At 38.4% G+C, this 18006-nt stretch overlaps 1 protein-coding gene across 3 annotated transcripts in view; it reads left to right on the top strand.

The window, feature by feature from the left end:
* Positions 1-12531, top strand: part of TMEM87B (transmembrane protein 87B) — a 49937-nt gene extending 37406 nt beyond the window's left edge. For 2 of the 3 annotated variants that reach the window (XM_053200929.1, XM_015073377.3), the window contains exons 16-19: positions 3408-3481; positions 5161-5213; positions 8064-8094; positions 9253-12531. In XM_053200929.1, coding sequence (XP_053056904.1) covers positions 3408-3481; positions 5161-5213; positions 8064-8094; positions 9253-9312 — 218 coding nt within the window. In that variant the 3' untranslated portion in view covers positions 9313-12531. Of the gene's footprint in view, positions 1-3407; positions 3482-5160; positions 5214-8063; positions 8095-9252 lie in introns of those variants that run through there. The other variant, XM_053200930.1, reaches the window with a different exon arrangement.
* The last annotated feature ends 5475 nt before the right edge of the window (positions 12532-18006 follow it).

Here is an 18006-nt window from a genome sequence, read left to right as displayed (position 1 = left end):
TTGATCAATAGAATCTGTACAATCCCAATCATAATTCTAACTGACCTAAAAAAAAAGAAAATACAAGTGGTTAAAATGATTTTATAATGTATATGGAAAAAGCATAGGACCTAGAAGAGTCAAAACATTCTTGTAGTTAAACATGGACAAATCTGGAAAACATTATGCTAAGTGAAAGAAGCCAGTCATAAACATCACAAATTTTATGATTCCATTTATATGAAAAATCTACAAGGGGCTCCTGGGTGGCTCAGTCGGTTAAGCGTCTGACTTCGGCTCAGGTCATGATCTCACACCTTTGAGTTCACGCCCCGTGTCGGGCTCTGTGCTGACAGCTCAGAGCCTGGAGCCTGCTTTGGATTCTGCGTCTCCCTCTCTCTCTGCCCCTAACCCACTTGCACTCTGTCTCTCTCTCTCTCAAAAATAAACAAACATTAAAAAAAATTTATGGGTGGGTGATGAGTATTGAGGAGAGCACCTTTTGGGATGAGCACTGGGTGTTGTATGGAAACCAATTTGACAATAAACTTCATATAAATAAATAAATAAATAAGTAAATAAATAAATAAATATTAAAAATAAATTAAAAAAAAAGAAATCTGATGTTCAAATCCCAGGTTCTTTGATTTTGAATTTTTTTCTCTCCCTCTCTCTCTCAAAATAAATAAACTTAAAATAAATTAAAAAAAATTTATATGAGAAATCCACAAAAGGTAAGTCCATAGAGACAGAAAATATATTGGTGATTGCCAGGGGTTGGTGGAAGGCATCAGTAGGGAGTGACTACTGATGGGTATGGGGTTTCTTTTTAGGGTGATGAAAATTTGAAATTAGTGGTGATGGTTGTACAGTTCCGTGGCTATACTGGAATTCACTGAGCTGTACACTTCAAAGTGGTGCATTTTATAGTGTGGAAATTATATCTCAATAAAATAAAATTAATGGGCTTACACTAATTTCAAGACATAAAAATTTCATGGGGTGCCTGAGTGGTTTAGTCGGGTAAGCCTCCAACTCTTGATCTCACCTCAGGTCATAATCTCACGGTTCCTGAGTTTGAGCCCCACATTGGGCTCCCTGCTGTCAGTGCAGAGCCCACTTTGGATCCTCTGTCCCCCTCTCTCTGCTCCTCCCCTATTCACACACACATGTGTGCGCTCTCTCTCTCTCTCTCCAAATAAATAAGTAAACATTAAAAAAAAAAATTAGTTCTTAAAAAGTTAAAAATATACCTGCCGTCCAACCCAGCCATTCCACACCAAGGTATTTACCCAGAAGAAATGATAGAAATGAAAGCAGATGTTCACAAAAAGACACTAATGTACATTATTATTTTCAGCAACTTTATTTTTTTTAAGTTTATTTATTTATTTGGAGAGAGAGAAGAGTGTGTGAGCAGGGGAGGGGCAGAGAGAGAGAGAGAGAGAGAGAGAGAGAGAGAAAGAGAATCCCAGGTAGGCTCCACACTGTCAGTGCACAGCCCAATGTCGGGCTCAAACTCACAAACCATTAGATCATGACTTGAGCCAAAACCAAGAATCAGACATTTTACTGAGCCACCCAAGCACCCTAGCGGCTTTATTCTTAATAGTTTAAAACTGGATGTAACCTAAAGTCCGTCAACAGATGAACAAAGTATTTGTGGTATACCCACACAGCCAACTACTGTTCAGTAATCAAAAGTAACCAACACTCTACAACATAAATAAATTTCAAAACCTTTATGTTGAGTGAAAGTAATCAAATCCAAAAGATGATAGACTCCATGGATTATGGTTCTATATACGAAGTTCTAGAACAGGCAGTACTAAGCTATGGTGATTATGTCAGTCAGAACAATGGTTGCTTCTGGTGGGAGTAGGATTGACCAGAAAGGGATTTAAAGAACCTTCTGTGATGATGGAAATGTTAAGTGTCTTGATTTAGACTATACACTTAAAATTTGTGTATTATATAGGGGTACCTGGGTGGCTCAGTTGGTTAAGTGTCCGACTTCAGCTCGGGTCATGATCTCGTGGTCCATGGGTTCAAGCCCCGTGTTGGGCTCTGTGCTGAGAGCTCGGAGGCTGGAGCCTGCTTTGGATTCTGTGTCTCCCTCTCTCTCTGCCCTTTCCCTGCTCACACCCTCAAAAATAAATAAACATTAAATTTGTGTATTATATATATTGTACTTAAGTTTTAAAAATCAGTGTTTGCCCCTTTAAAAGAATAGATCTCAAATGTTAGGATTTTAAATGCCCCATGGAAATATTTTTTGATCAAGGAACCTCATTTTCACTCATTATATCAACTTAATATATCATATATGTCATAATATATCAATTGTCCATGTTTATGGAGAAGCACTATTTGCAAATTATTATAATAACAATATTACAATATTGTAATTATACAATATTACAAAGTGAATACTTGTGGGACATAGATTAAGTGTCAGGCACCTTATATATGCTAACTTGTTTAATGCTCGTGAGAACCCTATGAAGTAGCTATCAGTATTATCCCATTGTGTTGCTGGGGACACTGAGTTGCAGAAAGGCGATTGCTTTGCCCAGGGTTGTCCAGGGAGAGCCAGAATCCTGGGTGAGGCAGTCTGGTTCCAGGACTCATGCTTTCAACCTCTCCTGTGCTGAAACTGCTCACAGAAAGGAGAGCCTTGGTCCAATAGGAAAGGAGAAAATCCTTCTCTTTCCTATTTTATACCATAGGCACATTCCAAAATGTATGTGTCAGCGAGGAAAAGGCATAGACAAAGACGTGATTTATTCCTAAATATGATACTGCAAATCATAAATTTTTAAATCCATAAACTTTAAAATATATTGAAACTATCTAAGGAAATACATGTATATGTTTGTATGTTTGCTTGTTTGTTTAAACTCCTCTAAAATGGGAATTCAAACTAGCATCTTAAAAACCTGGTTGTTATTGCAAACATTTGTGAAATCTATTGATTTTTGCCATCCCTCCTACATTTCCAAGTGGTATGTTAAAGCCAGCCCCCTGCCCGAAGCTTCCACTGTTACCTCTCCTTTAAGGAACACCTGGGTGGCTCAGTTGGTTAAGCGTCCAACTTTGGCTCGGGTCATAATCTCATGGCTTGTGAGTTCGAGCCCCATGTTGGGCTCTGTGCTGACTGCTTGGAGCCTAGAGCCTGCTATGGATTCTGTGTCTCCCTCTCTCTCTGCCCCTTCCCTGCTCACACTCTGTCTCTGTCTCTGTCTCTCTCTCTCTCAAAAATAAACATTAAAAAAATAAGAATAAATATATATAGTAAATATATAATTAATATTTATAAATCTATATAGATATATATGTGTAGATATAAATCTTTGTTGAGTTATTAAACATGAAGGAAAATGATATTTTATAATTTTAGATATTTATCTCTATCATGTTTCTCGTAGCTGAAGGAATAAAATTAAGAGTCTCAAAAATGGTTTCCAATGGAACAGCCAAACCTGCTACTTCTGATAATTTTGTGAGTATAGTATATATTTAATAGAGTCTGTGTCACATTCATTGACCGTCAGGAAAACATTTTCTACCTTAGTATGAAAGCTTTTTGTATGAAAATCAGTTTTACCAATTAGTGATAGTAGTTAAGTCTGATGATTGTAACTACTGTAGATCTTTGCTTCTCAAGTGCTGTTCTTGGACCAGAAGCATGAGCGTCACCTGGGAACTTGCTAGAAATGTAGTCTCAGGCCCACCTCAGACCTACTGAATCTGAATCTACTTTTTAACAGGATCCCATAGATGACTCATATGTACATTAAAGATCGAGAATCTTTGTTATAGTAGAAGCTTGTTAATTGTTCAGCATTTTGAAGTGATTTTTGAAGCCATTTCAGATAACATTTGGTATCTATTAGGAAAGGATTTTATGTGTTGCCTGTGTAGTTGACAAAATTAGCATTTTTTATATAAAGCTGGAAGCTTGAATAAAATGGTTAAATAGAGAGTAGAGATGAGTTTTTAAATATTTTATGCATATTAAGCAAAGTGGAAATGCCTCTCACAGTTTTCTATTCTGCTTTCTTATAATTGTATATGTTGTGATTAATAGAATATAAAAATTTATGTGTGCTTGTAAGTTCTGACAGAACAGATGATATATGAGAATAGGTTAATCTGTTCAGTAAATCTTTTCATTTTTTGTTAATAATTCTGTAAAATGTGTTCTTTGAGTAGTTTTATGGTGATTTAAACTTTAGAAAAATTACAACAGTTTTAATTATCTGGTGTTAGAGCTATTAAACTTCAAATTTTTAAAGATATTTTCCTTTTATTTTAGGGATATACAGTATATCCCACTTTATTTTAAAACTCAGTGCTTACCAAAACATCAAAGGAATACTTTTTCATTTCCCAAAATTAAGTGCAGTCAGCTGTTGATCAGAAGCCTTATCTCATGAGAATTGGGGTTCCTGTTAATACTGGCTCAGCTGCTTTGTCTGTCTAGGTGAGCAAGATGTAACTGACACTTGAGTATTCCATGTAGCCGGGTAGATCACAAAGAAACATTTTTATTTATTTTATAGTATAAATCAAAATATTCAGTATACCTTTTATTTTTCTTTGTCCCAATGAGATAACTATAAGTAAGCATCTATTAAAAAACAGATTCCCCAACTGACCTGTTTTCCTTCTCTTGTCTCCCGCAGAGAGATGAGTGTAAATACAAGCATAGAAATAAATAGGCTTTTGTAAAATTAGAGTATTTGCACTGTCATCTTTTTCGGTTGAAAAATTATAAACTCATGATATAAAAACTTGAACAAATTAGGAGGCATAATGAATGCTGGGAGTAAAAAACCAATACAAATCAATATTCTTGCTATTTTCTCATTAATCGACTCTGTGTTTCTACTCTGTTTTTTCAGGGTAAAAAAAAAAGCCAAAATCAACACCTGTGCATCTAATGTAAAGAAAACCAAGAAGTAAAAAATTCTGAAATCCAAGTTTTTGTTTGTTTGCCTGTTTAAGAGCATACTGGCATAATTTCTGTGTGGCATAAGTGCCAAGTTCTTAGGATATGTAGAAATGACAAGAATCATGCGTTTGAATTTAAATGCTTACATTTTATATACATTATATTTTACAATTCTTTCAGGTCATACTAAGCAAATGCTGATATATAAATATTTATTTTTACAGGATGAAGATTTGAAGTGGGTGGAAGAAAATATTCCCTCTTCATTCACAGATGTGTAAATATCTTTTGTTAAAGTTTGAGTCTAAAATTTAGTATATCGTATAAAGAGATAACTTTCATGTTCCGTCATGTGCTTTTCGAACCTTGTATCTCCATATGTTTTGATAGGCCCCATCACTAGTGAATGACTAATGTCATGTCAGACTACAAGGAGAACACAGCCCTGCCTTGGTCTTTCCTTCTTCATTTTTCACTGTACAACAACCACGTGAATGCTTGTGGCCTATAACCAACTCCAGCCCTTTCTGATCTAAGTTTTTCAGGATTAGAATCACTTTATCTTGTTTCAACTTTCTATTATAAAAAAGTTAAAACATATGTAAAACTTTTTTTTTTTTAAACACATGGAACCCCAATACCATGTATGGTGGGGAAGCTTTTGGAGGAAAAACATGAGCTTCGGCCAAGTATAGACCAAGCCCCTCGGGAACTTTGAGCTAATCAGGATCAATGTTCTGTTTGACGCAATGTTCTGTTTGATAATGTGAAGCAAGAATTCCACGTAGCTGTTTCCACAACAGAAACCAGCAGGATTGGCAGAGAGGATAACATTTTCATATACTGTTCTTTCCTTTCCCTGCTCCCATTTACTTCCATGTAGACAGTTTCTGTTTAGTATGAAATTCTGTTTGCCTGTCTTAGGACAATTTGAACAGATTATCACTTTTCCTTATCTCTGATCAGCCATAAAGGACAGCTTAGCGGAGTTCACCTCCCTCTTCAATGCACTGAATACATCTTACCAAGTTTTCAACAATCATTAACCTCACGGAGGAAGCATTTTTGAGATTGCTAGTGTTTACCTCCAAACAGTACTGAGCATCCAACGACTGTCTTCTGGGTCTCTCAGGTTCTGGTTCAAGTTTCCCCGAAAGCAGTCTTCTCCCCTGGATTTTCCTTGATAGTAGTATTCCAGACAGTCTAACGTGGCCCCTTTCTCACACCTAGTTAGTCTCTTGCTTCTCTTTCTTCTGCCTTCACCATAGACTGCTCTGTAAGTGGCGTTCTCTGGAGTCTCACAGGGAGGGGACTTGCATGTGGTAGCTCTGGCGTATAGACTTTCCCTTCAGGCTCACTCTCTGTGAGGGAGATCTACCACACGGTGGGGCTCTACTCTCGGCTTTTCTTTTTTATCTGTGTTTTCTTTCCCAAGCAAAGGCTGTATTGTAGAACTCTTTCTAGCACCCCCCACCCCCAGTAGACACCCCATCAGTGGTAATGATGGTATGGGAATTAAGCAAGTACTTGATTCCATAAATACCTTTCCTAATATGTTTCCGTGTCCCTCTATTTAAAAAAATTTTTAATCTTTATTTATTTTTGAGAGAGAGAGACAGACAGACAAGAATGAGAGCAGGGGAGGAACAGAGAAAGACAGAGACACAGACTCTGAAACAGGTTCCAGGCTCTGAGCTGTCAGCATAGAGCCTGACACAGTGCTTGAACTCAAGATCTGCAAGTTCATGACCTGAGCCAAAGTTGGATGCTTAACCGACTGATCCACCTAGGTGCCCCTCTCTTTATTTTATTTATTTATTTAGTTAGTTAGTTAGTTTGGTTTTTTTAATTTAATTTTTAATTTTTTTTAATTTACGTCCAAATTAGTTAGCATATAGTACAACAGTGATTTCAGGAGTAGATTCCTCAGTGCCCCTTACCCATTTAGCCCATCCCCCCTCCCACAACCCCTCCAGTAAGCCTCTGTTTGTTCTCTGTATTTATGAGTCTCTTCTGTCTTGTCCTCTTCCTGTTTTTATATTATTTTTGTTTCCCATCCCTTATGTTCATCTGTTTTGTATCTTAAAGTCCTCTTAGGAGTGAAGTCTTATAATTTTTGTCTTTCTCTGACTAATTTCACTTAGCATAATACCCTCCAGTTCCAGCCATGTAGTTGTAAATGGCAAGGTTTCATTCTTTTTTATTGCTGAGTAATATTCTATTGTGTATATATATATATATACCACATCTTCTTTATGCATTCATCTGTCAATGGACATTTGGGCTCTTTCCGTACTTTGGCTATTGTTGATAGTGCTGCCATAAACATGGGGGTGCATGTGTCCCTTCAAACAGCACACCTGTATCCCATGGATAAATGGCTAGTAGTGCAATTGCTGGGTCGTAGGATTCTGTTTATTTTAATATACTGTATATATTTAAGGTGTACATGACGATTTGATATACATATGGACACTGAAATGATTACTATAGTCAAGCTTATTCATCCCTCTTAAGTTCTCACAGGACAGAGCCTGATGCGGGGCTTGAACTCACGAACTGTGAGATCATGACCTAAGCAAAGTCAGATGCTTAACCGACTGAGCCACCCAGGTGCCCCTTAACTGAAATTTTTTGAAGTATAGCACACATTCTGGAAAGTACAGAATCCTAAGCTCAATAAATTTGCAATATGAACACACTCATGTAACTAGTACCCAAATAAAAAATAAATAAAACATCACTAGTGTCCTAAAAACCCCTTTATTTTCCTCCTAAATCACAATTCCACTTTTTGAAAGGTGCTGCTGTCCTGATGTCTGTAACTGTCAATTATTTGTGTCAGATTTAAAAAATTCATCCCTCAGTAATCCGTTCAGCTTCTTTGCTGTGTAGTATTCCGTTGTGTGGATACACTACAGTTTACCCATTTGGTTATTTTCAGGTTGGGGGCTATTAAGAACAGTATGAAAATTCCTCTTTGTGTGCGTTGGTGAGCTTCGGTGTTTACTTCTGTCAGCTGTGTCCATCCAGGAGTGAGAATTTACAGATCACAGGGATATGCCTGTACTCAGCCTTCATACATACACTAGCCTGTTAATAACATCGTTACCTGTTTTTGTTTCAGAGCTCTTCCAGTGTTAGTGGATTCAGATGAGGTAAAATACATTTTTTGCTTATTTTCTTGGTGCTGTTATTTTCACAAAGTAGAAATATATTTCAGAAAGAAATTCTGAAAGTTACTTTGTAAAACAATTACAAATCGAGCAGCCTGGAAGACTGCACTGATTTGTCAATGAAACCTAAAGGAGCTAGATCCTCATTTAAAACAGGAGCAAGATAAGTGCTTGTTGGTATAAAGGGAGGGAGAATTGTTTCATGAGATTTTGAGTCTGTGATTTTCTAACATCTTCTATGTGGGTAAAGAGTTTAGAATACTTTAAGGTGGCAGTTTGTCTAAATTAATTTCTTCTACTTGGGATATTTTGCTAAGGTATTAGAGTTTCTACTCATTCTCATTTACTAAGCAGGAAATTTGAATCGAGGTTGTGGATTTGGGAAGGTTTGGAGGAGGAAATTGAGTTCTAGATCGTCTGGACATTGAAGGGTGGCCCAAAACAGGAAGAAGTCTGAGTAGTAGGAATTAGAGGATGGATATTGAGAACTCTAACTTATGGGCAGGAACAGTAAGGGAGGAAGTTAGTGGTAACTGAGGCGTAATTCAGGTGGTGGCTATAGAGCAGGAGAGCAGCTGCTGCTCTGTTCACTGAAGGGAAATGACTTTGGCCGTTGGCACGTTGATCTGGCAGTAGCGGGAAGTTTTGAGGGGGCTGCCATAGACATGCACCTGGCTACAAAGCAATTGAACTTCAGGATTTAGAATTCTACAGAAAGAGACATGATGGAGAATTACTTTGTAAAGGGCACTTAGAGTAATCATTTGGTAAATAGTTGTATAATTTCAAAATACATGAACTGTGTAAAGCGAGGCGAATCCATCCGTGGATCAACCATGCCTGAGAAAAACACGTGAGCCCCATCTCTGCCTCTCACTGGTAACTCTGAACTTGAAACATTTTCCAGCTAGCAGGATGTTAAAGTTTTCCAAACTTGTCAACAGATATTGGCCAGACATCACTAGAAGTGTAGATTATCCAGTGTTTATTTTCTGAATCTACTGTTTCTATGTATATCGTGAAATATATGCAGTTCCCCACAAAATTGTGACTGTGAAAGATTAGAGAATTTTGTTATGTTCTGGAAGGAGCATCAACATTTGGAAGTATGTCATCTTTTTTTTTTTTTTTTTTTTAAAGGAAATCATGACCAGATCTGAAATGGCAGAAAAAATGTTCTCTTCAGAAAAGATAATGTGATTGGAACCCATATAAATGAAACCCAGTTAACGGTGAAGGACTTCCTCAAGACTGAAAGAGAGCTTTGTTTTGATCTAGTGCAACAAGTTTTTATTGCATTATCTTGGAAATCTATGTATTAAAATTAAGAATTCAGGTGGTAGGAGGGTTCTGCACCCCTTTTAAGCTACTTTAAATGTCAGCTTAATGTCCACCAAATTGCCTGGATTTGGAAATAATCTAAGAGAAGTATTATGATAAAGAAATATGCCCGAATGCTCTTAGCTAAAAGGAGGCAGGGATGTGGATTTGGGCTTTCTCTTTTCTCTGGAAAATATGACAATTCCAGATTTAAAAATATTTTTTACGTGAACACTTCTATTCTTCCACTCACTAACCTTTGAGGTAGAGGATGTGATTCTTCTGAAGTGTGGTAAAGCAGCATCTCCATCTCTTAGGTTTCTAGTTACTAGATGCAATAATAATGTTCTTTGACTTTTATATGGAAGTGATTTGATATCAAGTAAAACTTGATTAACCGTAGAACATAAGCATGTTGATAGGGTTAGTTTTGGTGTGTGTGTGTGTGTGTCCGTGTGTGTGTGTACACACATATGGGTCTGCACAAGGTCCTTGTTTGTAAATATCACCATGCACATCAAATCACAGAGGTAGGTCCTCTCTAAGCTCAGGGGAACAGAAGTACACAGGAATAAGGTCTTGAAGGTCACTTCTAAGGATTTGCCCTCCCACTATCCCCTCATTCAGGCCACGTGTTCACGTGCTGCTGCTGAATCTGTGTGGGGCAGTTGGTAGACACGTGGCCAGATGGGGAGCACTTTCTCCCCGGCAAGCTGGCAGATTCGTTACCAGTGAGCCTTATAGACCCTAGAACATCCTTTACATAATCTTGGTTTATTTGATTTTATAATAAAACATGTATTGTCTGTACAGTACATCACTATTAATCTTGTAATTAATTTCTTGACCTTCGACCATGTTTTATACTTCATTTTGTTACATATTATATATGTAATGTATGATTTGAAATTTTTTTGTTTTAATATTTTTTTTAATGCAGAACATTCTAAACTTGAAAGGTAGTTGAATGTAGTATGATGGAAATGTGAATGTTTTGCTGCTTTCATGACCAAAGATACAGGGCTCGTGGACATATAGGATAGGAATTAAAGTTAGAATTTTGCATATCTTTCTTTGAAGGAGTTCTAACCTTGGGAATTGAGAATGGCTTCAGAAGAGTTTGAGAAGCACTTAAAGTCTTAACCAGTACAAACACTTAAATATAACCTTTATTATTTTTTTCATTATGAAGCCACAAAATTGTCCTTTCAAAAGCCTACTTTTTCAATTTACTTCTCATTTATTCATTTCATAGGGATTAGTAAGAAAGATCGCTAGTAGTAATATCTATTGAAAGATACTTTCAGATTTATTTTCCATAGGGAACACTGAACAGTTTGGGACATGCTTCCTAGGAAAAGAGTGGCTAACAGTGTGAGTTCCATTCCTTTTTTCTATTTTTGACACAATAATGGGCCCCTACCTACTACATTTCCCAGCATTTGTGTCCATTCTGGTTTTGCTGTGTTTTACCCCGGGCCCAGTTGTTGCAGGGCTAGAGGCGACCCTGCCTTCTAGGTCCTGCTTTTATCTACCACTCCCAGAGTTAGAGGCAGACCCCCAACTCCTCAGCTCCAGGTGAATTTTGAAATGCAGAGTCCTGGGCTTCCAGCCAGTAGGAGTTCCAAATGTAGCGGAGCAGGAGTGGGGCATCGATGTGAAGTGTGTTAATAAGGGAGACTGCCTCTGGCATAACCTCAGTAGTGCGTCCGAAAACACTGCTTTCAGCTATAGGCTGAAATGCAAACTTTTTTCATCTTCTAGAGAAAGCAGGATTCCCTCCTGACAACCTTATCAGAAATGTTTTTCAAAGGGCATATTCTCTGTCACTTTCAGTGACAATTGTGGCACCAGTTGGTGTTTATAATGACCTGAATTGAGTATTCCTACGGAGGGCCCTCTTAGCCCCCCCAACCCCCGTAAACAGAAGGGGGTGTCCTCAGGCTACAGCTGTGGTTCGTACGAAGGGCACTGGGGAGAAGTTACAACCAGGGCCATCGTACAGCTCGTCACCCCGCTTCTGCAACAAGTGGTCAGGAACTGGTCCTCAAAGCTTTTGAGGCTATCAGACCAGTTTATTCTTGGGGAGCCAACCAGATGAAAGGATCTGAGGGTGAGTCCAGTTTTATGTGTTCCTAGACAAAATGCTTACGTGTTCTAATGCAACTCGTGTTAGATTTATACGATATGTGAAATCTGCGTCAAAGGGAATTTTCATGATTTGAGTTAGATTAGGATTTAATTATCTGCTTTAAAGGACAGTATATTTATTTCAAAAATAAGGAAAAATAAATGAATGTATGAATTTTTTAAGCCTGAGAGATGATGTTCCCTTACTTTTCCTGTAAAGAAAATAATTTTTAAATCTTTCGTATCCTATAGAGAAAACCAACTTTTCCTCTGTGATACAGTACATTATGTTTGCACTACCATAATGTCAGGACTGAGAGTATGAAAAATGTACACATAAGACTGATTTTTGTATCTTTTTTTAAAAGGGGGTTTCAGGTGCCCAACTGGCTCAGTCAGTAAACATGTGGCTCTTTATCTTGGGGTCGTGAGTTCGAGCCCCACGATGGGGGCAGAGTTTCTTTTAAAAATAAATAAAAGGGGTTTGAGTCTATTGCACTAAGCTTTACAAGCTATACATGACTAACTTAAAGGGGAGAGCTGTTGTGCTAGATTTAAAACTCACTAGTTTTTTTGGTACTTGTGTCTCTGTATGGTCAACAGCGTGCACCGAGCAATAGAGCACACCAAGCCTTATACTTACAAAGAGAAGTTTAACATACTAGGTAAAGTTCTAAACATATCAAATGTATATAAGTGACAAAAATAGGATTTTAAGGAAATGTACAGTATATACAGAAGCTCAGTACTTCGTTAAGAAACTAGGGAAACGTGTATTTGAGGAGAAAATTTAGGGGTTTGAAAAGTTATATTTTTCTATTTAAAAGGGTTAAATTATTGTATAATTTGGAAGAAGTTGCTTTGAATGTAGGACAAAACTGTTTCAAAGATTTTTGTTTTAAAAAGTTGATGTATTTTTGTGCCTTAATATTTGTTCTGACTTTTAATAAAATGCTTTCTGAAATTCTAGATGATTGATTCTAATATCTATTACTGCCAGATTATATATATAAATCTTCAGGAAATATAGACCCAAACAGATGGCAGGGCATAAACAAAGTCTTAAAAAAAGGAGATACAACTAATTAACAAACATGGAAAAGCATTCAGCCTCAGAAGTGATCAGAGAAATGCAAAGTGAAAGGGTAAATTTTTAAATTAACAAGTCTGTACTAATGTATTTATAAAACCTGTTTCAGCTTTCAAAGTCTGATGAACACACTCATTAATGATAGTAATGTAATTGATTCAGTCTTTGTGAAGAGAAGGGTATAACCTTTGAATGCTGCCGATTCTGGTGATATTTTTAAAAATTCAAATTATAGGGGTGCCTGGATGGCTCAGTAAGTTGAGCATCCGACTTCGGCTCAGGTCATGATCTCATAATTCATTGAGTTTGAGCCCCGCATCGGGCTCTGTGCTGACAGTTCAGAGTCTGGAGCCCACTTTGGATTCTGTGTGTTCCTGTCTCTCTGCCCCTCTCCTGCTCACATTCTGTCTCTCAAAAATGAATAAATAAAAAAAATTTTTTAATAAAAATTCAAATTATAGAATAAGGCTTCTGCACAAAAATGTTTATTATAGCATTATTTTTTTATTCAACATTTCAGAAGGTTAAGACAAAAAGAAGTTTATTTCGTGGCCATGCAACATGGGCCTAGAGGTGGGCGGGGTAACCTTCCTCCACACATCCCCTCAGGGACCCAAAGTTTATTTCTGCCTTGTGAGCCCTCCAGCTCCTAGGGCCTGTCATCTGTATGCAGCCAGCAGGAAAAAGGACAGCCTGGGAAGTTTTGGGGGGCGAAACCCAGAAGTGTTGCTCGTCACTTTGGCGAACAGTCACATGGCCACACAAACTGCCTGCCCGCTACTCTGTGAAGGAGAGGATGGCTTTGGGTGGACAGCTGATGGCTTCTGCCACAGATTATTTGGGAGCAGTGGAGAGGGAAGACAAAAGCTGCCTATTTTCTAATGTAAACACATGGAGAGATATGTAAAAAACGGTGGTCCACAAGTAGGTTATACGATGTCAAAAAAATCTAGAAGCAAGCATGGTCTCAGATCATAGCTTAATCCATTAATAAATAAAATCCATCCTGCCCCAAGTAAATGGAACGTGGAGAATATTCTTGGAAATTCTCCCAACCTTGGGGGCGGCCAAGATGAGTATTCCCCCCCAAGGAAAAGCAGGCCTTTTGTAATAACAGTGCTGACGGTTTAGGGAGGGCCGGGAATGCTCACGCAGTGGCAGTGGCGGGTTCTGTTAACCGTGTGGTCTCAGTAGCCATGAGGTAGGTCTAGCCAGTGAGTTTATAGAGGCGAAAACAGACTCAGCACGGCCAAATAACTTGCCCAAAGTCACCCTGCTCGCAAATGGAAGGCTAGTATTAACACTGGTGGGAAGCATCCTCGAAGGGTTTCCACAAAGTCCTGGGCAGGAAGGAGGTACATGTTTGCTTGTTAGGGGATTGAGGTCCGGAATCTAAAGTTCCTGGTGCTCAGGCCTTCTCTCTCTCTCTCTCTCTCTCTCTCTCTCTCCCCGCAAAGAGAGAGAGAGAGCTTCACAATACAGCGAAGTTACACAGAATGCATCAGAGGTTGTCAGAGGTGCTACTGAGAGACACCCAGCTGAAATAAACCCCCCCACATGAAATTGAAATTCTAAGATGCGTTTGCGTGTGTTCAAGTTTCCCAGGGCAAGTTATGCCCCTTCAGTGATAGTGGATTTGCAGCTAAATTCCCATTAACATAAGCTCGTATGGTACTCAATTCAGACACAAATAATTTTGACACTTCCTTTAAGTCATTGTGGAAAAGTAGTAAACTGCAATGGAAGTCTATGTACAGAGAAACTTTTAAAAGCTACCCAGCAGATGGTGCCAAAGTAATATCTCTGAAGAGTTCTGGTCTGGAATTCTTGCCTTTACAATTATTTTCTTTGATTAACTTACCAAATGCCATTAAACAAATTTAGAGATGAAACAAGAAACTTTTAAAAAAAATCCAGTAAGGGTTTCCCTTCCATAGATTGGGCCTTTCAGAAATGCTAAAGTAGGTTTTGCATTTCTTACCTGTGATGTGTCTTCCCCAGCACCTCTGAACACTCACCTTCGGGACCTTGATAAAGTTACTCACTTTATCATTGTGTTCAATCTGTCTGATCACCCCAAGGAGCATGACTGATCTGCTACTAAAAACCTCTGGGATCTGTAAAACAACAACAACAACAACAAAAACCCCACCACTTAGCTACTAATGAAGCTCTTCCTTAAAAAAAAAAAAAAAAAAAAAAGTACACAAAGAGCACCACCAATCCAGGAAAACAGTTATCCTTTTGGAATATTTCCAGTTCTCTCAGAATTAGAACTTGGGGGGTGTCTGGGTGGCTCAGTCGGTTCAGCATCCAACTCTTGATTTCGACTCAGGTCATGATCTCATGGTTTGTGAGATCGAGCCCTGCATCAGGCTCTGTGCTGACAGCATGGATTCTCTCTCTCCCTCTATCTCTGCCCCTTCACCACTCGCTCACTCTTGCACTCTCACTCAAAAAAAAAAAAAAAAAAAAAAAAGAATTAGAACTTGGCGGCTGGAAGGGGCCTCTGAGATTATTTTACAGGTGAGAAAATGGGGAACCAGGAAACCTTCATAGATCCCTCAGGCTAGAACTGAACCCTGTATCCTCATTTGCTTTTCTCACTTATGGATCCTTGGCATCAGAGGGAGGTTAATGCCCTGGGAGGGTTGAACTGCATATCAAAACTTGAAATACACTTTCTGTGTTTTAGTTATTGCTTGCTACAACATTTTGTATGACAGTTGTCTTTCATTCCAGCCTCCAAATTCTGTCTCTACAATAAATAGTTGTAATTCTGATTCTCTGCCTCTTAATTTGGGGCAGAGAATTAGTGACAGTGTCTATTCTAGTTTTAACACTACTAAAAATAAAATACTCCATAAACTTTATCTTCCCTTCTTTAAAAAAAAAAAAAAAGTTTGCCCATTAGTGCATCTGCTTCCAAAGGATTATTGTTAGACATTTCTATTAAGGGAATGAGCAAGCTAGGCTTTTCACTATGAAATTGCTTTTTAAATAATGAATCGTATTATAATTCATATTATTGTACTTGTGGATTTCAAGTTCTGATCATGGAGAAGTACCTTCTGTTGGGCCAAACTTCCCCACAAATAACAACTCTAGACAAAATTTAAGTAAGAACTACTTGGAGACATTGGAGACAAACACAAAGCAGGGAGACTCGAAGGGACTCGACACTTGGATGAGGGAAGTGCACTGGGTGATTTCCCCACTTTTTATGCCTTTTACACTGATAGCAGGCCACAGTTCTTGCCAGAGTAAACCCAGGTATAAACCTGCACTTTTACGTGCTGAATTGGAAGAAGACAAAGATTAGAAGCGTAGCAGCTGGAAAGCAAAGAATTACCGAATGAGGGAAAGAAGGTGGCCATGTTCTGTGTATAAACCCCCAAATCACTGGCTCACCCTGTACTCTGCGTGTGTGGGACAGACTCCATGCAGCCCAGCCAAGGCTAAGAAAGTGGAATTGAGATTTCTGCTACCACCAAGTTTGACTTGTGTCCAGCCAAGTAAAACCATCTGCTTAAGAAAATGATGTGTGGGTGACATCAGAGATAGTGAGGGACTAAGGACCTCTGAAAGTTTGTCCCTTCATAGAAACAATGAAAAACTTAAAAAAAAAAAAAACTTTCAAAATTAACTTTCAGAACTCTGGAAACTAACCAGTCTTGCAGCAACCTAAGAAGCATTTACTACAGAATAATGCCTGAATTTCAGTAAGAACACAAGGTTTCCTTTCATCTGCCCCACTCTTCTACTCTGTTCCTCAGCTCAGCAGTTGCCTTCAAAATTCAGGGCCCACATTCCTAGTACTGTAGGGAACAGAATGGAGCTGGAGACCTTTCAAAATCTCATTTTCAAAGAATATTATTCTTTGATTGGTCTAGTGGTTCCTTGGAATTCATGGCTAGAAGGCTTTCCTTTATCTGACCTGGGCCAGAGTTTGCCCAGTGTTAAAAGCCTCTTCCTTGGGAATGTTTGTTAAAAAGCATTTGCAGTCAACTGTTTTAATGTAGCTGCCTGAGGCAGTAAATAACAATGAAGCAAAAACAGACTAACTGAAAACCTCAAAAGTAAAAACCAAAGGGAAAAGCTCCAATGCATTTCTGTATTTCCAATCCTCAAGCCATGTGCATATGTAGGGCTCTGCTCAGCAAAGACTGCAAGCAGGAAGCGAAGGCTAAGGCAGAGTGGTAAATTGGCTGGATGAGCGTTGAAGATGTATCTTACCATACACACAAGCACCTTGACAAAGACTGGGAGATTTCCTGGCTCCAAGAATTTAAAGAAAATTATGTCTAATAATTAGCTGACTGCCAGATGACTGAGAGATTTTAGTGGCCCTGTATTACAAAAACTACAAATGTTACAGAATTAGTTTAGAGAAGTCACTAAACAAACAAACATTAAAACAAGCAGCAACAACCAATCCTGGGGAGAGGATAAAATATGATTTCCAGAGTTATCCCATTACTTAAAATGTCCAGCTTTCACCAAAAAAATTATGACACAAAGAAATAAGGGGGAAAAAGCAATCAATATAAAATGTTCTTGAGGGGCACCTGGGTGGCTCAGTCAGTTAAGTGTCCTACCTTGGCTCAGGTCATGATCTCACAGTTTGTGGGTTCAAGCCCCATGTCAGGCTCTGTGCTGACAGCTCAGAGCCTGGAGCCTGCTTCAGATCCTGCGTCTCCCTCTCTCTCTGCCCCTCCCCTGCTCACGTTCTGTCTCTCTCTGTCTCTGTCTCTCTCAAAAATAAATAAACATTTAAAAAGTTAAAAATAAATAAATAAAAATAAAATATTCTTGAGAAAGGCCAGATGTTGTACTTGGTAGACAAGAACTTTAAATCAGCTATTTTACATATGTTCAATGACCTAAAGGAAACCATTCAAAAGAACTAAATAAAGTATGAGAACAATATCTCACCAAATAGAGAATATCAGTAAAGAGATGGCAATTATAAAAAATGAGCCAAATAGAGTATAAATAGAAATACTTTTTTGTTGAAAAATACAGGGGCACCTGGGTGGCTCAGTCGGTTAAGTGCCGACTACTGCTCAGGTCACCATCTCGCAGTCTGTGAGTTCGAGCCCCACGTTGCTCTGTGTTGACAGCTCAGAGCCTGGAGCCTGCTTCGGATTCTGTGTCTCCCTCTCTTTGTCCCTCCCTCGCTTGCACTCTCTCTCTCTCTCTCTCTCTCTCAAAAACAAATAAAAACTTTAAACAAAAATTTTTTAAAAAGTACAATAACTGACATGAAAAATTTATTAGAGAGGGTCAATAGCAGTTTTAAGCAGACAGAATAAAGAACCAGTGAAATTGAATATAGGTCAATTGAGATTATT

This window comes from Acinonyx jubatus, chromosome A3, assembly GCF_027475565.1.
Source record: "Acinonyx jubatus isolate Ajub_Pintada_27869175 chromosome A3, VMU_Ajub_asm_v1.0, whole genome shotgun sequence".
NCBI classification, from domain to species: Eukaryota; Metazoa; Chordata; class Mammalia; order Carnivora; family Felidae; genus Acinonyx; species Acinonyx jubatus.
Note: the sequence above shows the minus strand (reverse complement) of the source record. Positions and strands in the feature narration are given on the sequence as shown.